Source organism: Sus scrofa, chromosome 1 (genome assembly GCF_000003025.6).
Source record: "Sus scrofa isolate TJ Tabasco breed Duroc chromosome 1, Sscrofa11.1, whole genome shotgun sequence".
In the NCBI taxonomy this organism is placed as follows: domain Eukaryota; kingdom Metazoa; phylum Chordata; class Mammalia; order Artiodactyla; family Suidae; genus Sus; species Sus scrofa.
Genome location: NC_010443.5, coordinates 110,075,066 through 110,100,310, shown reverse-complemented (window position 1 = coordinate 110,100,310; position 25,245 = coordinate 110,075,066). Strand labels below are relative to the sequence as shown.

At 35.9% G+C, this 25,245-nt stretch overlaps 1 protein-coding gene across 4 annotated transcripts in view; it reads right to left on the bottom strand.

The window, feature by feature from the left end:
• Positions 1-25,245, bottom strand: part of VPS13C (vacuolar protein sorting 13 homolog C) — a 174,251-nt gene that overhangs the window by 5,209 nt on the left and 143,797 nt on the right. For 2 of the 4 annotated variants that reach the window (XM_021094365.1, XM_021094362.1), the window contains 13 exons: positions 24,917-24,998; positions 24,733-24,802; positions 23,110-23,221; positions 22,882-22,995; positions 20,821-20,960; positions 17,948-18,029; positions 16,591-16,704; positions 15,703-15,778; positions 15,117-15,280; positions 13,750-13,795; positions 11,450-11,573; positions 10,826-10,940; positions 5,324-5,412 (listed from right to left, as the gene is read on the bottom strand). In XM_021094365.1, coding sequence (XP_020950024.1) covers positions 5,324-5,412; positions 10,826-10,940; positions 11,450-11,573; positions 13,750-13,795; positions 15,117-15,280; positions 15,703-15,778; positions 16,591-16,704; positions 17,948-18,029; positions 20,821-20,960; positions 22,882-22,995; positions 23,110-23,221; positions 24,733-24,802; positions 24,917-24,998 — 1,328 coding nt within the window. Of the gene's footprint in view, positions 1-5,323; positions 5,413-5,944; positions 9,835-10,825; positions 10,941-11,449; positions 11,574-13,749; positions 13,796-15,116; positions 15,281-15,702; positions 15,779-16,590; positions 16,705-17,947; positions 18,030-20,820; positions 20,961-22,881; positions 22,996-23,109; positions 23,222-24,732; positions 24,803-24,916; positions 24,999-25,245 lie in introns of those variants that run through there. The other 2 variants (XM_021094373.1, XM_021094370.1) reach the window with 1 other exon arrangement.

Sequence of the window (25,245 nt, the reverse complement as noted above, 5' to 3'; positions counted from 1 at the left end):
ATGATAGTCCAGTCAGGAAACAGTGAGAGCCTCGCTTAAGGCAATGGCTGTGGGAAGAGCTAGATTCTAGATGTTTAGAAGGTAGAGGTCAATGACTTGGTAGCCAATGGCATGGGGACCAATAAAGACCCCTGGCACTGTACTTTTCAGCACAAGTGCTACTGAAATTGTGGGCATGTTTGGGACTGTGCTGTGCCCTGTAGCATCCTACAAGTGCTTGTGGTGCCCTTCAATCACTGCAATGACCTCCAATACCCCTCACATCCCAAGCAGTCTCTAGGAAGTGGACTCCACCTGCTTCCTCCCACCTCCTGCCTTATAGAGAACCAAATGATAGAGCTAAGAGTTAAAGGTAACTATTACAAATCACGGCTCTAATATAATTCACCACTCTGATTGTCTTCATTTCTACTCCGGAGCGCTCCAACAACATTACTGTCCCACCACCTTCAGTCTTCTTCACTTTCTTCCTCCTGCATCAAGATTGCCAGAGCTCAAATCTTGGTCTTCTCCTAGTTAACACATTCTCTCAGGGTGGTCTCTAAGATCTCAACCCCAGATCTTTACCCAAACTCCAGTTGCCTAGACCTACACCTATATCTACATGTCTCCCTGACTACCAAGGCACCTCTACCATCTCGAAGCTGTGTCAAACTCATAAAGTTCAGAACAAAAATAAAGTCATCATCTTTTCCCTCAAATTACTGTAAATGGTACTCAAGCCAAAACCTAGAAAGTCACCTTGTATTCCCTTCTCTTCCATAGTCAGCCACCGAGCCCTGGTCTCTTAAGGCTGCCCCCTTATATCTATCCTCATTCTTTTAGTTTAGGCCCTCACTGCTTCCTGTCAGGATAACTGCCACCATCTCTGTGGTGGACAAATTCTAAGATAGTCCTTAAGACCTCCCATCCCCTGGTACATAGCTCTGCATAAGCCCCAAGACTATGAACATGATAGATTTCATGGCCAGGATGTGTTTATGTTTGGCCCCACTCATGGCAGGCAGAAGTTAGTTCCCGGGCCAGGAATTGAACCCGTGCCACAGCAATAACCCACTAGGCCAGTAGGAAACTCCACGATGAGGCTTTGTGATAAGCCACGAGTGACTTTAGGAAGAAAGTTTATCTGAGTGGACCCTTTAAATCTGCATCAGAGACCAATAAGCCAGAGATTCAGAGTGCAGTTGCTGGTTTGAAGATGGAGAGAGCCACGTGGCAACGAACGCAGGCAGGCTCTAGTTGCTGAGGACAGCTGCCAAGTGGACAGATCAAGGAAACAGGGATCTTGGTCCTACAACTGCAACAAACTGAATACTGCCAACAACACTAAATGGGCTTGGAAAGGGATTCTTCCCAAGAGCTTCCAGGAAGGAAGCTGACACCCTGATCTCAACCTTATGAGACCCTGAGGAGAGAACTCAGTCATGCTGTCCCTGAATCCAGATGCACAGAAACTGTGAGATAATGAATTTGCTGTTTTAAGCTGCTAATTGTATGGCAATTTGTTGTGCAGCAATAGAAAACTAACAGTCTCTAACTGGTTTCCCTGCCTCCATTCTGATCCTCCTCTAACCCAGTATCCAAACTGCTGCCAGAGACCTTTCTAAACTACAAAACTCATCATATTACTCCTTGTTTACAAGCCTTCAGTGGGAAAGAAAAGGAGACATATGTGTGTACAGTATGCATATATCTCTGTGTGAAAAGCTGCAATGCTGAACAGTAATGAAGTCTACATTTTTTTTAAATTAGTGATTTTCCATCACATTAATGATAAAACCTAAACCCTGCAGATGGCATGAGCAGACACCAAGGACTCTTGCTTCATCTCCCAATACTTCCTCACTAACATCCTAGTCCAGCCATTCCAAACTGCACTTACTGTTCAGAGCACCACACTGTTTTATGCTCTGCTTGCCTTCAGTTTGCCAATATGACAGCTCTATATGCTACAAAGCTCAGTTCAAGAACCTCCTTATCTAGAAAGCCACCCTAACACTTTCCTTGGTTTCCTCCTTACTAGACCAAGAGTTTTTCCTGTCTTCAGTCTCCAAACATTGTTTTATTATAACACCTATCAGGCTGTGATGTCACTTATAATTTGGAGGTCCCCACTTTAGATGGGGATGGGCTGGAAGATGTAGCTTTCATTCCTGTGTCCCTGAACCTGTCATGCATTGACAGTGCAACGGACAGAAAGTTTATGCCCCTCAGGATTCATATGCTGATGTGAGGGTAATGGAGGTGGGGCCTTTGGGAAGTGAACAGATCACCAGGGTGGAGTCTTCACGAGTGGCCTTGTAAAAGAAGCCATAGGAAGCTCCCTTGCCCCATCTGCCATGAGAGGACACAGCTCAAAGATGGCCATCTACGAAGCAGGAAGTGCACCCTTATCACACTCACCATCTGCCAGCACCTTGGACTCCAGAGCTTTGACAATTTAATGTGTGGCCACCCATCTGTGGTATTTTTGTTACAGCAGCCCAAACAAAGACAGATGCTTAAAAAAAAAGTCTGCTCAGAGAACAATTTCCTAATGAAGATTACTACAATAAAATGCTACATAAGATTTAGGACTAACTAGTGGAGTCACAGCTTCATAAATCTAGGTCATGAGAACTTGTATTTTTTAAAATGATAAAAAAAAAAAACTGGGACCACATATTTTCATCTTTTTAATTATTATCCATATCGGGGGTGGGCAAACTCTGACCCATGAGCCAAATCAAGCCCAGTAAATACAATTTTACTGGAATACAGCCATTCCTGTTCATTTACATATTGTTCATGGATATTTTCTTATTAAAAGAGTAAGGTTTAGTAGTTGGGAAAAAAAAGGATGGCCCCAGAAGTCTAAATGTTTACTATGTGTTCTTTAAAGAAGTTTGACTCCTGACCTGTGTTATATGCAATGAATAAGCATAATTTTAGCAATAAAATACAAGAATTATTTTTTTTAAATATTGATTTTGGAAGAAATGCTATTTTTATGTAATCATTAACAGTCAAGCAGATCAGCATAATGATAACTATCTCATAATCAAAAAGAATTTCATTTAGAGTTTGCTACAAGGAAACTAAGTCTTGCACTGGTCAGGAATATTATTTTTCTTTTTTCTTTTTGTCTTTTTTTTTTTTTTTTTTTGTCTTTTAGGGCCGCACTGGCGGCATATGGAAGTTCCCAGGCTAGGGGTTGAATTGGAGCTGTAACTGCCAGCCTACGCCAGAGCCACAGCAACACGGGATCCAAGCTGCATCTGTAACCTACACCACAGCTCATGGCAACGCCAGATCCTTAACCCACTGAGCGAGGCCAGGGATCGAACCCATGTTCTCACAGACGCTAGTCGGGTTTGTTAACCACTAACGGGAACTCCTAGGAATATTATTTTCCTAATTGCCTCCTGAAAAGCTCTATAAGTGATTCAATTTCAAATTACTATGATTTTTCAATTTACTTGAAGAAAGACAAATGTATCATGTTCACAATAATATTCCTACAAAATGTTTAAATCAAAAAAGAACTACATTATTACATATTAACAAACAAAAAAACCATTCTGATTTCCACTGCACCTAGTGAGGTGAGTTACATAAAACGACGTGTACAATTTTATTTTATTTTATTATTTATTTATTTTTACTTTTTAGGGCCACACCTGTGGCATATGGAGGTTCCCAGGCTAGTGGTCTAATTGAAGCTACAGCTGCCAGCCTACACCACAGCCACAGCAACACCAGATCCTACACCACAGATCACAGCAACGTCGAATCTTTAACCAACTGAGCGAGGCTAGGGATTGAACCTGCAACCTCGAGGTTCCTAGTCAGATTCGTTTCCACTGTGCCATGATGGGAACTCCAAGGCACACAATTTTAAAATGAATTAATACATTGCCATTGAAGCCAACTATAATACATAATACAAATAAACACTATTTTTGGTCTAATCTAATGGAGATGATATAAAATCATAAAAATATGTGATTACTTGTCAAATCTGTAAAAACTACTTCTTAGACTGTTTTGTGAATATTTTTACTTCTGAATTGAAGGACAAATCAAAAAACTAACTTTCTCTTAGAAACAGATTGTAGGCTTAATCATGAATCCTATCATTTTAGTTTTCTTTTCTCTCCTTCCCATATAAATATATTTCACTACACTGGTAAGGAATCAAATGCAGATTTTGCCTACCGTAAGTGCTTTGCCTTAGTCCCACCAAATACATAATTTCAAATGTTTTGAAAATTATTAATCTATAATTTTCATTTTAGAACAAGTGATATAGGGTAAATCTCAGGAAAGTAAACTTAGTCATTTAGTCCAAGCTTTTTATTGGGAAAAATTATCTACCACTACCAAAATACCTAAAAAAACTGAACACAAATAGGTAATAATACCATCCTTTCAAAAAGGTATGCTAGGAGCCCCCATTGTAGCTTAGCGGGTTAAGAATCCCACTAATATCCAACAGGATGCAGGTTCGATCCCTAGCCTCATTCAGTGGGTTAAGCATCCAGTGTTGTTGCAAGCTGCAGTATAGATTATAGAGGTGGCTTGAATATAGGAGGCTGTGGCTGTGGTGTAGGCCAGCGGCTGCAGCTCCAATTCAACTCCTAGCCTGGGAACTTCCATATGCCACCGGTGAGGCCCTTAAAAAAAAAAAAAAAGTATGCTAATCATCCAAAATAAAACCTAGTGAAAAAAATGATTCATAAGGAGTTCCCATCATGGCTCAGTGCTTAGCGAACTCAACTAGCATCCATGAGGACGCAGGTTCAATCCCTGGCCTCACTCAGTGGGTTAAGATTGGACGTTGCCGTGAGCTGTGGTGTAGGCTGCATACACTGCTCGGATCCCGCATTGCTGTGGTTGTGGCCTAGACCAGCAGCTACATCTCCAATTAGACCCCTGGCCTGGGAGCCTCCATATGCCATGTGTGCGGCCCTAAAAAGACGAAACGACCAAAAAAAAAAAAAAAAATTATTCATGAATTCATTCTCCATTACTGGATTTATATTTCATATATAAAAGCAGCACTACTGCACTTACAAAGTCTATTCTAGACTTTATCCCTCAGAAGTTGTGTCACTTGGTTAAGCCCCTAAACAATGCTGAGTCTCAGTTTCAGCATCTCCAAAATGAGAGGGTCAGAACAGATGATCTGAGGACCTATCTATATCTGTATTTTTGTGATTCTGTGACAATGAATATTTTGCAGTTGAAACACAATCCTCTAGATTTTCTGTCATTTTAATCTTCAAAACTCTTATAATCTGTATAGTTAACATTTGAAAAAAATGTCACTTGAAGTCAATACCTATTTGTAACCATGAGGGTTGTCTTCCTGCTGCTGGGAATAGCACAGTGGTATCGGTAAGTCTCTTCTTTTAACTTTTTGATATGATTCTGAAAAGAAAAGAAAACTCAAGATTTGTGTTGTATATGCATCCAAATAGTATTTACAATACTGTATAGTAGGTTATTATAATAACAGTGCCAGTCACGAAAAAATTATTAGAAACAAAAGCACAATTTTACAGACTGGCACTCGGAGCTAGAAAAATATTCATTGCCTATTCATAAATTAATTTCCACTATATTAAATGCTTACTAAATGATCTTCTAGTAAAATACATCTTGTTGCATGATAACTCAAATTTTTAAATATCTGCTAGAAATAATCACATATTTTCATTAATAAGAACATATACTAAATATAAAACTGGACATTAACATTAAAGGGATCCCCAACCTGGGGTACATGGAAGGACTTTGGAAGGTCTATGAATTATCATAGTAGACTATAAAATTATGAAAATATGTTTCTGAACTTTTTTGAGAGGACAGTTCATATATTTCATCAAATTTTTTAAGGGGTTTCTGGCCCTTCTCAAAGGTTAAAAACTACTGATGTACAGAGAGGTAGATATACACATAATAAAATTCCAAGATAACTGATATTTAATGTTTTTGAGTATTTGGCCTTATACATTAAATACACATAAGAAGTACAAGTATGTATTGAATTATATTGCTGGTAGAAAAGAAAACAACGATCTTAATATGAACATGAAGAATTTCTAAAGTTTCAAATAGCTAGCACAATTTATTACTAAAGACAATAACAAGCATAAAATAATTCAAGTATAAATAGTAGCACATTAAAATACATCTTTTTTTCAACTATCTCAAAACTATTGTGACTTTAGTCAATATACATTAAAAATAAAAATTTATAATTAATGCTAAATATTATTGACATTATATATAATGCATAATTAAAAGTCAGATAATATATATGAAAATACAAAACACAAACATACCTGCTAAATAGGATATTAACATTTTATAATAAAGAATACATTAATATTATCAAAAGGATAACATAATCAAAAATAATCACAAGCAGAGAAAGCACATTTGTTATCATTTCCATACTAAAATACACACTTTTTAAAGACTGTTGGTTCCCAGTCTTTCCTTGACAATTACAAAAAGCCATGAACAAGGAAGATGATTCCCAAAGAACGGGGTCTCATCTTCAGAATGAGTCTCAGAGAAAAGCAGAGTTTAACAGTCACTTGTTTCATATCTTGCCTGTGTGAATTAGCTAAAATCTCGTAACATTTATATCTTAATTCCTTTAAAGAGAATTTGGGAAATAAATATAATAATTTAGTACATTTGTCTTCAGGTTTGAAATTTAAATGTGTTAAAATACTTAGAGTGCAATGTACAAGATACACTACCTACTTTCCACTTGTATGCATTTTCATTAGTTATCAGGTTTTGTGCTTTAAATAACTGAAGCTTTTAAAGTATATTTTATCACCATAAAATATTATAGGAACCTTGCCTTCAACACTTCTAAAACCCACTACATTCTGAGATTCAGATTAAGATGTTTTGCCACTGTGGTGGATTAGCTGATAAAAAACTTACCCTCCCTTCCTAAAATGCAACTTGAAGAATTTACAATATTTAGCAAAAGCATTCAGTTTTTTTCAAGTAAATTCTAAGGAAATAATACAAGTTATGAAAATGCAACACATATAATGATGTTTATCACAGTATTATTACTGTTAGTAAAATAACAACTTTAATGTCAAAAAATGGGAATGGTCAAACATACAATGTAAGGCTACCTCAACAGATAGTAAGGCAAGAATTAAGAATGAAGCATTTCTAAGAACATGGAAAAATGTAATTAAAATGAAAGAGCAAGGGACACCATTTTAAATATTATATACTCATAACTATGTGAATCAAGATGAATACTAAATTAAAACTGGCAATATATATATTATACATATATATATCATAAATATACGTGTGTGTGTGTGTAAATGGTAATTATCCTAGGAGAACAGAGAATAAGTGGAAAACACACTATATGGTTCAGTAACTTTCAAAGCTAAGTATTAAATTAAAAAATACAGAGCAGTATTCAGGAGGGAAAAAAAAGATAAATCAAAAGATTCTCAAATAAATCATTTATAATGTACCCATATTACAACAAGCACTAGAAAGACATAATTTTATCCTCTAATGCTCTTTACTCTTTCCACATTTTTGTTATACTTGGTCCCTTAAAGACAGAAGTCTCATTTCTTTTGTATATCCAGCACAGCCTGGATAATCAAATACTTTGTACCCATCTGATTACAGCAAGATGGACAAGGGATGAAACAGCCTAAATTTCTCCATTATCCATGCCTACCCTGGCTACCATGGAAAAAAAATTCCAAGTTCCCTAGTTAATGTTCATTCTATTTCTTCCAGTTCTGATATCTTAACAAAAACAAATAAATCAGACAGGATGACTATATTTAAATAAAATAATAAAGTTTCTTGAAATGTTGTGCTTATTGACATATAACTGCAAAAAAGGGAAAACACAAGGAAAAGATTAATAACATAAACAGCTAAACAATCAAAAAGGAAATTAATAGGTAAAGAAAAAATTTAACAAGGTGGAAGATTCCACACAAGTCAAGTCTAATTAAAATTGCAATAGATCCAGGAAAATTAAAAACCATTACTTTTACCTAAGAAGGAAGAATAACTATTAGTGATGATTTAAGACAGAATCTTGAATTAGTTATTGTGCTTGATTCTCATAGAAACTGTACATGCGGTGACATGTTTGCCAACTCTCAATTATCTAGGCACAAGAAAAGTTTGTCAGCTGCAGTTTCAGACTGATCTTTGGATGTCATTCTTGCTTCTTTAAAGTGCTTGTCTTAAATATGAAGCATTCAGTGTGTTCTTTTGATAACTACAGTTTAAAATATGTAATCCAACTATCATACTGAGTAAAGTAAGTCAGAAATAGAAAGATTAATACCATACGATATCACTTATATCTGGAATCTAATATACGGCACAAATGAACCTTTCCACAGAAAAGAAAATCATGGACTTGGAGAATAGACTTGTGGTGGCCAAGGGGGAGGGAGTGGGATGGATTGGGAGCTTGGGGTTTACAGATGCAGATTATTGCCTTTGAAATGGATTGGCAATGAGATCCTGCTGTGTAGCACTGGGAACTATGTCTAGTCACTTATGTTGGAGCATGATAATGTGAGAAAAAAGAATATACACATGCATGTGTAACTGGGTCACCATGCTGTACAGTAGGAAAAAAAAAAATAAAAATAAAAGGTAAAAACTCAAAAATAAAATAAAATAAAATATGTAATCCAACTGAACAGTTTTATGTTAACAGTTTCATTCTTTTCAAATGTACAACACGTTAAATCTAAGTTTATACTTTGGTTTCAATTTTGGTAGGTATCATGAAAGTTGCTAGATAAGACCCTTCTAAATCAAACATTTCCATCATTTATAAAAAGAGAAATCAAAATATAACTTACACTGAAAATTAACTATGGGGCCACTAATTTCAGAATGATAATTTATAATGTTTTTGTTTTCATTAAGACAATGAATCCTCTCTCTCAGAACTTAAAAACAAAAAGGGTTTGTTTTTAAAAATAAAAATATCTATACACTGAAAACCCACATAATTGCTTAATTATATGTTCAACTTCTATTTACATTAATTAAACCAATAATTGTGAAATAAGCATAACCAACAAGGAGACTTAATCCTTAAAAAGTATAAATACTAATGGCTAAGAATGCATAAAACATAATTAGAAAATAATTTCCATTTATCTAGCAAGATTACCAAGGAGTTAAAAAAAGAAAAAGACATTAAGGGAACATATTCTTAAAATTCATGTGCCAACACTTATTTGAGGTCTAGGGAGAGACCCAGAGCAAATGATACATCATTTACTAAAACATACGCCCAGTCAATGTTCCATAACTTGAGTAAATTTAGGGTGATATGTGAAAATATCTATGTAATTCTGCTCTCAGGATTCAAATACATAAACAACACATGATGGAGTGAACATAAGAACAGTTCTTTTTTTTCCAACTTTACTCAAAATGCATATGAATATCATAAGATGAAATTTTCAAAATGATAGTAAAAGTATCTGTTTGTGAGCTCAATTAAGTGTTCCAACTACTAAATGTAAAAAAGAGTTGATTTCCTGCATCCTTTCATCTTTTATATTGATCTCTTATTACTGTAGAGTATTATCAGGAGTATTGCCATTTTTTGTCTGTAGTCAAGCCACTACAATAAAAAGTTCAGAGAGAAGTGAGAAATGTAAAGAAAATTTCATTAAAATGGACTCTCACTCTAAGTAAATCATGTCACAGTTTGTTAATACCACAGTTTGTTTTGATTTTTTTAAGGATGAAATCAAGTAGTAGTATAGGAAACATTTACTCCTGTACTTCCAGTTCTTGCTGTGTAGGCAGAAGAAAGAAAGAAAATAAAGTTAGAGGTATGCAGAAAGATAAAATGTAATCACATAATATAAAATCCAAAGCTAAAAACAATGAACATTTTATTTTAAAATCAAAGTATTAAATACTGATAATTTTGGAAGAAAGCTAGTTGTGGAAAATTAGCAATTTATATAGGTGTTTATTATTTAAATACAGTAAAATTAAAACTAAAATAAAAGCAAAAAATTCTTTAAAAATTTTTTAAGATTTAAAAAGATTATAATTGTATATAACCTTTTTTTCTTTCCTCCAACTTCTGTGTGTGTCTGTTGTTTTTTTCTTTTTTTAGGGCTGCACCCTTGGCATATGAAAGTTCCCAGGATAGGGGTCAAATCAGAGCTGCAGCTGCCAGCCTACACCACAGCCATAGCCCAGCAGGATCTGAGCCACATCTGCGACCTCATCACAGTTCAAGGCAACATCAGATACTTAACCCACTGAGTAAGGCCAGGGAATGAACCTGCATCTTCATGGATATTAGTCAGGTTCGTTACCACTGAGCCACAACGGTCCCTCTTTCCTCCAACTCCTATTTACCTGAATAAATCTAGATTTACAGTGTAGTCCAAATAAATTAATTTGGTTGGGAGAAAAGGAAGCAGTGAAATTCCAGTAATTGGCTAGCAAGCAGGAGATTGACATTAACAACGCAAACTAAAAGAGCTACCATACAAAGAGTGATAAAGTCTATGACTTCTTTTAACATTATCTTTTCTGCACTAAAAAGCTTCGATCCTGTGTAGCAAAAAAAAGACCAGTTATTCCTTTTTAACATATTATGCTAATATAATTAAACATAAATAATCAAATTCTACTCTACAAACCATGTTTCCTGTGTAATCTTTAAATAAGTTGATGTCAGGAATTTTAGGAACCTCCCATGAAATCCTGATCCTAGAAATATTTAAAATTAAATTTCACTTGTGACCACTAAGAATAGAGTTCATACCTCAAATAAATCATAGCCCTCAGATTCCTGTCTATCATAAGGGCGGATGATACCATCTTCATGAATCAGACGAGGGGAACGGAGCCTGGACACTTCCTCGGTTGACTCTGCAGCCCTGGGTAAGGCAGTGTATAAGAAAAACACATGAGAATTTTTCAGAGTAATACAAATATATGTGTTGATTAAACACTATACTACATAACATGGTATATCTATATTTGATAAGCACAGAGTGATTTTTAAAACTTGCCCAAAATAATGTGACAAGTGTTAAAAAACAAGTCAGTTTGACTCCAAGTTCCCCCATTTTTTCTTAAAGAAAATGTCAAAATTATGAAGGCAGGGAGTAGGTCATCCACTCTTGTATCCATGGTGTCTAACTAGTGCCAGGCATATGGGAGGGACCAATAAACATGTGTTGAGAGAAACTGAGCCATAAACAAAAAACATGTCTCTTCTTACTCCTTTTTGCAGGCACTCTACCTTGTGAATCTGTCATAGCTTTCAATTAATTAGACTATAAGGTCCTTAAGAGCAGGCAGAGTATTTAATCAACTTATGTATTCCTAACAACAGTTTGCACACAGACGCACACCCTGCACATAGTATGTGCTTTTTAATTACCTCTGAATTCCCTGGAAGGTGCTGCTGGCCATATCAATGATTCCACCAGTTGGACGAGCCACAGCACCCACAAGCCCTTTACCAATTCCTTTAAAGAATCCAGCAGCTCCTTCCTTTTTGGCACCTTTATAAAACCAAAGACAACGAAAGCATAAAGATTTTAAAATAAGCACCTCTGAACTCAACAAACACCTAAGCCAAATACTGAACTATTTTACCAAGGAGGCTTGTAGAATTTGGCTTTCTAAGGAAGTTAAATTTAATGCTAACAGGTAATAAATCAGTGGTTCTCAACACACTATCACTTATATCTGGAATCCAATAAACGGCACAAATGAATCCATCTACAGAAAAGAAACAAACACATGGACTTGGAAAACAGGCTTGTGGTTGCCAAGAGGGAGGGGGAGGGAGTGGAGTTTGGGGTCAGTAGAGCAAACTATTGCATGTGGAGTGGATAAGCAATGAGATCCTGCTGTATAGCACAGGGAACTATAACTAGTCACTTGTGATGGAACATGATGGGAGGATAATGTGAGAAAAAGAATAAATGTATATGTATGACTGGGTCACTTTGCTGTACAGCAGAAATTGACAGAATATTCTAAATCAATTATAATAAAAAAATTAAAATCTTAATAAAATAAAAAGCATATTATTAGGCCCTACTCCTAGCCAGCAATCTATGCTTTAATAAGCCCCCAAGGTAACCCGGAGGCACTTTCAAGTTTTACAACTATTGATCCAGGAGTTTAATCTGAGCCTATGACTGGAAAGTCGAAGAGCTGACCAGAAAATATTCTCTTTTTATTATGCCAGCCATCAGGAAAGTTCTCAAGCAGCATACTTTTCTTTTTTAATTATAAGAATTTTATTGAAATATAATTCACATATCATATAACTCACCCATTAAAATATACAAATTAAATGTTTTTAATATATTCAGAATTGTGCAACCATCACTATAATCCATTTAAGAAAATGTGTATTATCTCAAAAATAAACCCCATACCTATTAATCATCATTCCCAATTTCCCCCTAAACCCTCCTTCTAATCTTTTTTTTACATATATATATGATTTTTATTTTTTTCCATTATTATGCAATTTACCTCCTTCTTCCCTGCAGACCTAGACAACCACTAAACTACTTTCTATCTGTATGGATTTGCCATTTCTGGTCATTTCCTACCAATGGAATCATATAATATGTGGCCTTTTGTGATTGGCTTTTTTCACTTAGAATCACGTTTTCAAGGCTCATCCTTCTTGCACTTATACCAATACTTGATTTTTTTAAAATAGATAATATCCCATTATACAGATACAGTACATTTTGTTTATCCATGTATTAGTTGATGGACATTTGAGTTGCTGTTACATTCTGGCTATTATGAATAATGTTTCTATATATATGTGTGCACAAGTTTTTGAGCAAACATAGGTTTTCAGTCCCCTTGAGTACATAACTACAAGTAGAACTATTGGGTCATATAAATAAACTATGCTTACATCCAGTTGTCTGAGCACCATTTGTTTTTGTTTTTTAATTTATTTTCATGGCTATACCCAGGCATGTGGAAGTTCCCATGCCAGGGACGGAATCCATGCCACATCAGTGACAATGCCAAATCCTTAACCACTAGGCCACTAAGGAATTCCCCAGCACCATTTGTTGTAAAGACTATTCTTTCTTTATGGAATTATCTTGGCACCCTTGTCAGAGATCAAGTGACCGTAAATGTAAGGATGCATTTCTGGAATCTAAATTCTATTCCACTTCTCTAGGTGTACCTGTATGCCAGTACCACCTGTCTTAGCTATTTTAACTTTATACTAACTTTTAAAATTGGATAGTGTTAAGTCCTCCAACTTTGTTCTTTTTTTCCAAGATTTTTTTGGCTATTTGGGGTTCCCCTGAATTCCCACATAAATTTTAGAATCAGCTTGTCAATTTCTGTAAAAAAGCTAACTGGGATTGTGATAGGGATTGAACTGAATAAAGTAATGTGCTTTTCTAGATAGGCATTTTAAAAAAAAAAAAAAGAGCCAACTGCTATTGAGAACCTAAAGGAATATAGTCTAACTACGACCCTGCTGAAAATATCCTCTTAAGTCTGAAATAGTCTACAACTTAGCCTTTCCACATTTTGAGGAAAGAATGTTCATTAAACAATTTAAGACTATAAACACAGAATTACTCAGAAATTCTCTCAAATACCTAGTAGGATTAACACCTATCATGTTTACCATGTATCAACTCTTCTTGACTTTGTAAGAAGGAAACAGTCTCAACCTACCTTCTACAGGTTTTGTTATTATGCCGGTCACTCCACCAACAACTCCCTGAGAGAGAAATCAATCATCAGGTCAAGCCTGAATGGAAGGTGCTTAATTTTACACCAACCACTAGAGGTCTCTATAGACATACTAGAAATAACTTTTTTTAAAATGAGGACTTGACAGAGAGAACAATATGCACATTTAAGCAAGTACTATGACTTTAAAATATTATATCATAGCAAATTGTAAACGAAGCCCTTGTAGAAACAGAATTTTATAACAAAAAGAGCAGTAAAGCAGGTGAAAATTTTCTACATCTGAGTCTGACACCAATCAGCAGTTGGTCCAGTTTCTAAATCAGTAAAATGAGTTGAGAAAATTACAAATCTAATTATATTCTAGTGAGATGTCTCTGTCATTTAGTGAAAATGCAGAAAATTGAAAAATAAGGGACCTCTGAAGGATAGCAAATAACCTGACAAATAAAGCACCTTAGAAGAAATAACACACATTACAGATCACTGGCACAAACACAGGAAATTCTCTCTCACATTTAAAAAATAACATGTTTGTACATTCTTTAAATAACTGTCAAGTAATGGTAGTAACTAAAGACACCTGCGTACTATACAAATGTATAGAAAAAGAACTGAAGGATATATACTATATTGAAAAGATTAGATACTTCTCAGAAAATGAGGAGTAATCAGAATACTTTATAGCCTTACCTACATTTCCATTACTTGTTAAAAAAAAAAAAAAAGGAACTTACAAGTTCCTTTTTTTTTTTTTTTTTTTTTTTTTAATTTGGCCGCACCTGGGGCATGTGGAAGTTCCCGGGCCAGGAATTGAACCTGTGCCACAGCAGCAACCTGAGCCACTGCAGTGACAATGCTGGATCCTGTAAGTTCTTATAATCACTTATAAGGAGAATCATCATTTATTACCTGTATAATTAAACAGTATTCATATGTTACCTGTATAATTTTTAAAGTCCTAAAAAGTAGTGGAAGGCAGTTCCTGATTTATAACTCATAAGCTGTAACCTCCTTTCCTTGGGTACAGGTGACCTGAAGAACTGAAGAGCTCCTCCCCACAGCTACCACCATTTACCACATCTCTTTGCCTTACTCCTCCCTCCACCAGTGCTAACCTGCCATCACTGGAGTTTTCCTTCCAGCCCAAGGGCCAAACTAAGTCTAGGATTTGGGGGAGAAAGCTGGTGGCCATAAAGGGGAAAGAGAACAAAAAGAAAACAGAAAGGCCACAATTTATCACTACTGCTACTCTGATAGACCTTTACTGACAGGTTTTAGACAACCAGTACATAATCTGAAGAGCATATAAAACTTAGCGTTTCTTGAAGCTTCAGCAGGAAACTCACCCGCAGTAAGCCCTTTCCCCCTCTGGCCAAGCTGTCACCAAAATCTTTAGGCTGCCGACCCATCTCTTCTCTTCTTTTTTGTTGATATTCTTTGTCCATTGTAATTGCTGCCAAACCTTTTCCAACAGAACCAGTGATTCGAGATACAACCCCTGCTGCTCCACCTATCGAAAGGCCCAGAGAGGTCAATCACACTGTCTCTTGGGAGAACATCGCCACAGTACACAGCATGTGATTGCTTTAAACTAGCAGGGGCTTAAAAATTCAGTCTCATACACAAAAATGCATAGATTTATTTTTCCCATTTCCCACTTAGCAAGAAGAGGAATAAAACTATTTAAAGTGCATCAAATCAACACTACAAGGACATATAAAAAACCCCCAGCAGGTTGGTATTAAATTATTTTCCATTTAGGATCATGGGAGCATTTTTTACAGGAATTATTAGAAAACTGATCCCTCTTTTATTAACCACAACCATTTTTTCATGAACAATGCATTTTGTAATAACTATAATTAATCTATACATACATAAATACACACACACACACACACACACACACACACACAAATATGTGATACATACCTACTGTGTGTCCAAAGAGACTTCTTACTCCAATTACTAACCCCTCAGCAAATTCTTCAGGGCCTTGAACAGCACCCTGGCAAAAAAAAAAAAAGAAAAAAAAAGTACATATACATATAGATATGGCTACTTAAAATTTACATAAGTTTAAGACTTTTCATCAAGTATTTCAGGGTTTCTGTGAAGATACAGAATCTGTAAAGATCCATAAACATTCTCACTCTATAATCCAAATACTGATGAAACACCTACTGTGAAGATACTTTCAACCCACATGACCTCAGCAACCCATGATAAAAATTGGAGAAGAGTAATGACTGGCTTCAGTCACAACCTGAAGTGGGCCTCCCTATACCAAGTCCCATCACGCTGCTAAAACTACACCAATAACAAGACTAAGAACCCATGGAGTTTTAGCTCTCTTTTCCCCCCACTTATTCTCTTTGCTTTGTACTTCTAAAATCCCTAAAGTCTACACCACGCTGAGCCCCTAGATCCTTTCAATGGAGGTAAACAGGTTAGAGGAAAGCTTGACTATGAAACAAAGTCAGTTTTTAATGCCCCATTAGTCCTTCCTTTCCACCGTGGTAGAAACAGCCTTGAAATGGTCTCAATCTACCTAGCACTTTTCCTTACAACTACATTAAATCCTAGAAAACGTGGGCAAGTTTTATCACCCAGACATTAGAAGTGCTTAATGAATACTAAAACAATCTTTTAATGTCATCTCAAGTCATCTTTAATGTCATCTCAATGACATTTTTGTTATTGCAACATTATTCAGTTCCGAGATACAATTAAAATACAAATTATGTGCCATACATAAAAAGTGAAAGTGAACATCCATTTTTTTACACTACTCTTAAAAAAATAAGTAAAATATACTACCTGGAAGGGTTCATAGAATAAAGCTTCGAATCCTTCAGACAAGCCTCTAATCAATCCAAATGGGTTTCCAAGCACATCTAAGCCCAATACAAGGACATACATCTGCTTCAAGAACTGAAGGGGGAAAAAAAGAAATAAATGAAGACATTTGCAACTGTTGTAGGAAACAACATCATGATGCAATAAGAAAAAAGTGGAATATTGACTAAATTAGGTCATTAAAGCTAGGCAGAATAGCCACCATTATGACCATTAATTGATCTTTCACTATGTACCAGACATTATGCTAGTACTTTACATGAGTCTTTAAAATTGGAGGAAACTAAGTTTGAGGCAAGTCTACCATTTAGCAATTATGTAAACTTGGACAAGTCAGTCTCTACAGGCTTCACTCTTCATATCTATAAAACTGGAGGTCTATTATACTGACTTGTGTGGTTGAGTATACATATTAAATGAATATATACTTCAACAATTGTTCCTCATTTCTGTTATGCTATTATCACTACTGCTATGAAGACAGGTAATAATTAATAACCCAAACAAAAAACAATTGAAAATACATCCTTATTTGAACATGTGAAAAACATAATGTCTATACACACACACCAAAAGACAAAAGACCTCCCGCAAAGGAAGGAAAGGGGAATGTCATCATGGAGTTCCACAGTATAGGAGTGGTACCCTACTGCCCCCAAACAACTACTATGTCTTGTGCATAGAACTCGAATCATGGAGTAACTGCCACAGGGAGGAGCTTGGCTTCCTTACAATTCTACTAGCTACGCTTAGAAACTGTAGTCATGAAGGAATAAAATGTAATGACTCCTAAATCACTATTCTTTCCCAAAGTGGTGAATTTGTAACTTCAAGGGAAAAAACATTAAAGGAAACTTTAAAAATGTTTATAACAGAGGGGAACGAACTAAAATAAAAATTAATCATTCAAGAAAACCACTGAGTGGAATTCCCTTTGTGGAGCAGCAGAAACGAATCCGACTAGGAACCACAAAGTGGCAGGTTCCATCCCTGGCCTCACTCAAGGTTAAGATCCAGAGTTGCCATGAGCTGTGGTGTAGGTCGCAGACGCAGCTCGGATCCCACATTGCTGTGGCTGTGGCGAAGGCTGGCGGCTACAGCTCCAATTAGACCCCTAGCCTGGGAACCTCCATATGCTGTGGGTGCAGCCCTAAAAAGACACATACTCGCACACACACAAAGAGAAAACCACTGAGTAATAGGATTGCGAATTGTGATAATTTAGGTAAATGTCACACACTGTACAGTCACATATAAATGTTTTGCTTTGATATTTTGGGAAGTATATTCCTTATGAGCTACTATGATAGGAAGTTACCTGTTCACTGTAATGTCTAACAACACTCCACATGAGTTGATCTCTGTTGTAAAACTGATATCGAATTTCATAATAAGCCAATCTAGGAGGAGAAAGAATTAATGGTACTAAGATTATTTTTTGGAAAAAAAAAAGACAAAATTTCAATGATTAATTAATCATTGCTAATTCACAATTAGGTTTGTACATGTGCTGCATATAATTTATATTTGAGATAGACAATATTGGAACAAAACTATTATAAAAATATGTAAATCTTTCATAAACACATAAAGAGCAAAAAGGCTTAAAAAAGTTGACTGTAATTCCATTCATTACAGTCAATTTTTAAGTTTTTCTTCTTCTCATTTTCCACTTTGAATTTTTTCTCTTTTCTGTACAACTGAAAAATATTAAAGCATTCTGGGGAGTTCCCATCATGGCTCAGCAGAAACAAATCTGACTAGTATCCATGAGGATGCTGGTTCAATCCCTGGCCTCACTAAGTAGGTTAAGGATCTGGTGTTGCCATGCGCAGTGGTGTAGGTCGAAAACATGGATCAGATCTGGCATTGCTGTGGCTGTGGAACAGGCCAGCAGCTGCAGCTCTGATTTAACCCCTAGCCTGGGAACCTCCATATGCCACAGGTGTGGCCCTAAAAAGACAGAAAGAAAAAAAAATTGTAATTAAAAAAAAATTTTGTATGCATTTTTACACTCAACATTATGGATAAGTATTACTCTATGTTTTAAAATTTCTATGTAACCATTTTTAACAGACACAGCATTCCATCATGTGGAAGTATCATAAATAATTCTTACACAGACAGACATTTCTAAATTTTGACATAATTAGCATTGCCATGTGAATCTTGAATATAACTCTGGTTGCATTTCAAGATTATTTTTTGGACTGAATTCTCCCTCAAAATATTTACTGAGTAAAAGGTTACAGTAACATTTAAGGCTGTTTACGTTCCCATCTCTTGGCGCAGTGGTTAACGAACCCAACTAGGAATCATGAGGTTGCGGGTTCGATCCCTGGCATCACTCAGTGGGTTAAGGATCCTGTGTTACCAAGAACTGCCAGTCGCAGATGCGGCTTGGATCCCACATTTCTGTGGCTCTGGCGTAGGCTGGCGGCTACAGCTCCGACTAGAAGCTTAGCCTTGGAACTTTCATATGCCATGGGTGTGGTCCTAGAAAAGACCAAAAAAAAAAAAAAGGTCATTAGGAATTCCCGTGGTGGCTCAGTGACTAACAATCCAACTAGGAACCATGAGGTTGCGGGTTCATTCCCTGGCCTTGCTCAGTGGTAAAGGATCCAGCATTGCCCTGTGAGCTGCAGTGTAGGTTGCAGATGCGGCTCGGATCCGCATTGCTGTGTCTGTGCCGTAGGCCGGCAGCAACAGCTCCGATTGGACCCCTAGCCTGGGAACCTCCATATGGCGTGGGAGCGGCCCTAGAAAAGGCAAAAAGACAAAAAAAAAAAAAAAAAAAAGGCTGTTTTCACTCATACAAATAGTTTTTTTAAAAAAGTGCCCATTTTTTAGAGTCCTCCCCTCTAGTACTAGGATTTCTCCTATTTTGAAATCTTTGATAATTTGTTTTGCATATATTCTTTGATAATTAATAAAGCTAAACATTTCTGATATCTATTCGCCACTGCAGCTATTCTTTTGTGAATTATCTCATATTGTCCTCTGGTAACCATGGTACTGGAATTTTTAGATTAAAAATTAAGACTATTAACCTTTTGTTATATTTAACATATTTTTCCAGTTGGTTCTTAATTGTTTTCATTAATCTTGTTGTATTTAATTTTTATGTAATGAAATCAATTATTTTTTTATTTTTAATTTTTTTTTTCTGGCTGCACCTATGGCACATGGAAGTTCTGAGGCCAGGGATCAAACCGGTACCACAGCAGTAACCAGAGCCACAGCAGTGACAACACCGGATCCCTAACCCACTGAGCTACCGGGGATATCCTATTGCTTTTAAATGGAGAAAGACTTCCTTTTTTTTTTTGGAGATTTTTACAGCATTAACTTCTATTTTTCCTAAGTTTTTGCTTTCTATTTGAGTTTTGTGTTTAGGCCTTCGATTCCTATGAAATTCTATAGTATGTAAGTGAGGTGAAAATGATATAAATTGATTTTTTTTCCTCCAAGATAACTACTTGTCCCAATACCATTGTTGATTATTCAATAAACATTCATTGAATTTATATTATGTCCGGCATACATATTCTAATATTAAATGTAGCAAGGAATTATTATCTATACTTTGCCATATGATTATACCAAAACCTAACCCTATTGCTATATATTCCTGAATATATTTCCATTTAAAACATAGTAAATTTATAAAATACTACTAAAACAATTCAATGTTTATTCTATATTCATGTATTATCTAGATATTGATAATAAGGAAATATTAAGACTCTTTATTTTTATGAATAAACTAGGTATAAAGAACATAATTAGAAAGTAACCACACTCTTCAAGTTTAAATAGTAAGAAGAATCTTTTTTCCTGAGCTAACATTCTAGCAAAAAAATGGAGAGGATTAGAGTTCCCATTGTGGCTCAGTGGTTAACAAATCCGACTAGGGACCATGAGGTTGCGGGCTTGATCCCTGGCCTCGCTCAGTGGGTTAAGGATCCAGCGTTGCCATGAACTGTGGTATAGGTCGCAGACGTGGTTCGGATCCTGCACTGCTGTGGCTCTGGCGCAGGCCGGCAGCTACACTTCCCATTAGGCCCATAGCCTGGGAATCTCCATATGCTGCGGGTGTGGCCCTAGAAAAAAAAAAAATGGAGAGGATTAATATCCAGAAACATGATTCTGGTATGAAAGCCTCCCAGTACACTTTAACATAAATCTTACTTGAATATAAGGTCATCCACATCAGTCAGAGTAGCACCTATGCTTTTCAATAGCAGGTTGATGGAATGAATTGGAATCATTTCCTGTTCTTCTTTGTCTGATTCTTCACCACCAGAACCCAAAGATAAACTCAAATGCAACTGAAAGAAAAATAATTTCAATAAATGAAAAAAGCAAAAAGTTTATACACATAGAAATCAGACTGTCCAGATACAAACTAATATTGTATCTTTCAATAAGAGTCCTAAAGAATATTATTTGCTACTCTGTATATGACATAGAATAACTCACACTATCTGATTCTCATATTTACTTTTTGATAAAATATAAATCAGTTTGTTCCGAAAATCAAACTGTAATTTTATTCAAAGTATATAAATACCACTGTGTTTATAGGAGGAGCCTAAAACACTTTGCAAAAATTGCAGGGCCATTTGAAGGAAGAAAAAAAAAAAGTCAACTGACTCCACAAGTAGTCTAAAACTCAAAATAATGGATAATCATTTATTTTAATCCAATAAGATAAATAACTTCTGGTAACAATTAACAATAATTACTGTGGTATAGTGATACAATAATAAAAAGTAACAATAACACGACAATTACGGCAACAAACAGCAAGTTCTAAAGAATTTTTTTAAAGGGTAACAAAAATTTTCAGCTTCCACAGACCCCTTAACTCAGTATTTAAACAGAGATTTTCACTTTCTCAATTAGCTTCTTGTACGTTGTGCTGCATCATCATTAGTGCAACAGTGCCAGAAGACACAGGCAGAAGGTAATTCAACATGTCTAAGTAAAGCAGGTAACTCTCCCTTCTCATTCTGCCCTTCTTTTAGGCATTTTCCCTAATCAACAGAGGGCTCAATAGAGGGGGACCTGAGGCAAGGCCAGGAAGGCCCAGTTGCTGGTTATTTTCTTTGACATGGACTTTTGCCCATCTGCAGACTCAGAGATGCTGGGGTCCAGAAAATATAACTCAAGTGAAAAGAGATCCAACCTTTTCCTACAGCAAAGCCACCATGGAATAAGAAAATGACTATGGCTCATGATCTTAAATATTCAACTTCATGGCACAACCCCATGCCTAAAAATATGTATAAGTAAACCACCAAACTTTAATATCCCTGAGATTATACACTCCATGAAGTCATTTTATATCTTCCATAGCAGGCCTTCCTTCAGTACATATTTATTGAAGGTACTGGTCAATCTCAAAAATAACCAATTTTCATTTATAATGAAAAAGAAATTGTGTATAACCTACCACATAAAATCGTATCAATTTTATACCTAACACTATGGGTATATACTACCAAACTAATGTATTGATTTATAATAATAACTGCAGTTTATAAATCTATTCTCTTAGGTGAATGGACTGATGAATACAATTGAAAATAATGTGCTGTACACAGTTTTTGAGAATGTAAAGGATCATCAATATTTTCAGAGTTCCTTAATTGTAAATTTGGCCCATTACACAAGTTTAGAGCTTAACGGTTGAGAGCACTTGTGAATCCACTAAGCAATCACCTTCCCCTATAAAAGCTAAAAAGAACAACAAAAGGAGATAAGGAAATGGGTTCATAAAGAACAAAATCAGGCAAGTGAAAGGTATCCAATTTTCCACTCCTTTGGTTACAATCAAATTTTGAAAGGGTGAAAAACACCACATCAACAGTATAATACCTACTTCAGCGTTTTCACATTCTGGTTAGGGCACCCATTATAGCTTTCTATTCAGACAGTGACAGTAGTTACAAAGTGCAACCAAAACATTAAACATCGGTGAGCACTTTGCTTAATTAAGAAATGCTTCTGTCAGCTTCTTCCTGAATAAAGGGGTTGTTAATTCAAGACTAGAGATCATGCTCTGGTGGTTTCTCTGTGGGAATTATGGATGTACATATGTTACAGAGAATTGTCCTAATTATTTCAGTAAATCAAACAAAATTCCCACCAAATATTTGATACCACACATTAAAACCAACATTTGTACACAGATCCTTTAAAAGTTCTACAATAATTCTGTCAAATTCGCAAAGAATTATGACAAACCTTAATAGGAGAAATATGGAAGTGCTCAAAGAAACTAAGAATGGATGTATCAGTCACTGAAGTCTCCACTAATTCTGTGTTTAGAGCATCAGATTCTTTCTGGATTAACTCTGTCTGAAAAAAATTAATCAAGAATTTGTATTTTAAATTTTTTTCTACTACAATCAGTTCAAATAATGGTTGATTTAATTTTATTTTGTAACTTTCTCCCCAAGTAAAAATTATTACCCGTTTTCTTTCAGCTTCAGGATCAGCTGTTGGAGTAAACAGTGCAGTAATAGCTCCTAGAAACCCCTGATCAACTTTTAAGGCCATTTCCTGAATGAGAACCATAAAATACCTAAGGAAAAAGAAATTTTTTTAAGAGGAAGAATTTTTTTTTTAAAGATAGAAAAGGCTTTCTAACAAATCTTATAATTTTCCCTGTTAAAACTTTGATTTTGGCCAAAAACCACAGCAAGATCTTGATCTCTAAAAAAGTGTTAGTTAACAAGATCAAAGTCTACTTAGATTGAGATCTTTTTTTTTTTTTTTATTAAAGTGAAGGCTTCACTAGAGGTAATACTACTATATCAACATTTAGCACATAAAGTCCCAAATTTCACATTTATCATGTTATGGAGAGACAAAAACGACTAGACGAAGTGGCATAGTATTATCTAATCTTTTAATTTCACAGAAATTGTTTTAAACGACACACAAACATAGTTATCATTTATAGTTCACTATTTTATATTCTAGTGGGAATTACAAAGGGGAGAAAGCAGTTGAAAGAATTTTACGCCCTGGGAGTTTCAGTTGTGGCTCAGTGGTTAACGAGTCCAACTAGGAACCATAGGTTGCAGGTTCGATCCCTGGCCTCGCTCAGTGGGTTAAGGATCCGGCGTTGCCATGAACTGTGGTGTAGACTGCAGACGCGGCTCGGATCCCATGTTGCTGTGGCTCTGGTGTAGGCTGGTGGCTACAGCTCTGATTGGACCCCTAGCCTGGGAATCTCCATATGCCACAGGAGCAGCCCTAGAAAAGAGAGAAAAAAAAAAAGAATTTTACACTTCGAAATGTACAGAGGCTATTAATTTTTTTTCAATTTATTTTATTGAAGTACAGTTGATTTACAACGTTGTGTGTGTGTGTGGGGGGGTGTGTTTAGGGCCGCACCCACAGCATATAGAAATTCCCAGGCTGGGGGTCGAGTCAGAGCTGTAGCTGCTGCCCTACACCACAGCCATAGCAACTCAAGATCTGAGCTGTGTCTTCAACCTATACCACAGCTCATAGCAACGAGAGATTGTTAACCCAACGACGGGAACTCCTACAATGTTGCATTAATTTCTACTGTACAGCAAAGTGATTCAGTTATACATATATATTCTCTTTCATATTCTTTTCCGTTATGGTTTATCACAATATATTGAATATAGTTCCCTATGCTATACAGTAGGACCTTGTTTATCCATCTACAGATAGGAAATCACTTGACCAAAAGTGGATCGGTATGTTCAGGTGGAAAACAATTTTTATATAGAAGTCACTTTCGAAGGCTCAACAGAAATGAATCTGACTGCTATCCACAAGGACACAGGTTCAATCCCTGGCCTCACTCAGTGGGATCCGGGGTTGCTGTGAGCTGTGGTATAGGCTGCAGGTGCAGCTCAGATCTGGCATTGCTGTGGCTGTGGTGCAGGCCAACAGCTACAGCTCCAATTCGACCCCTAGCCTGGGAACCTCCATATGCTGCAAGTGCAGCCCTAAAAAGACCAAAAAAAGAAGTCATTTTCAAAAGAGTAAAATTTATTTTCAAAGTAGATTCTTATTTTAAATTCCTTTAGAAAAAGGGGAATATTTACTTACTTGAACTGTAAGACTTTACTGTACTCATTAAATCTCGTGATGATACTCACATCAATGAAAGGTTTGGGCTCTAAAAGGGAGAAAGGAAACAGGAAAAAGACAATTAAGCTTTATAGTCTATCAAAATAATGTCTACTCAACTTTCATATGTAGGGTGTATTTCATTTTTTTCTTTTTTTTTTACCTGAATCCAAGGCAATAGATTTTGGAGGGGCCACAGGATGAAATACAACAGGGAACACTGTACCTGGTAACTGACTATCGACCTGAATAAAAAGGAAACTAATTCAGTAGGACTTAAAATAATTTAAACTTTTAAACATGCCACCAATTATATCATAAGTATCTATACATATACATGCTGCTATTAGAAGTTTTCCTTTAAATCTACAATTCCTATATATCTCACCAAGGGCAAGCTTTTGCATAAAGGAATACGTAAACATCCTCATAATTGCATTAAATTGTGCAGGATCAACACTATTAATGGAAACATTTGTACCTACAGATCAT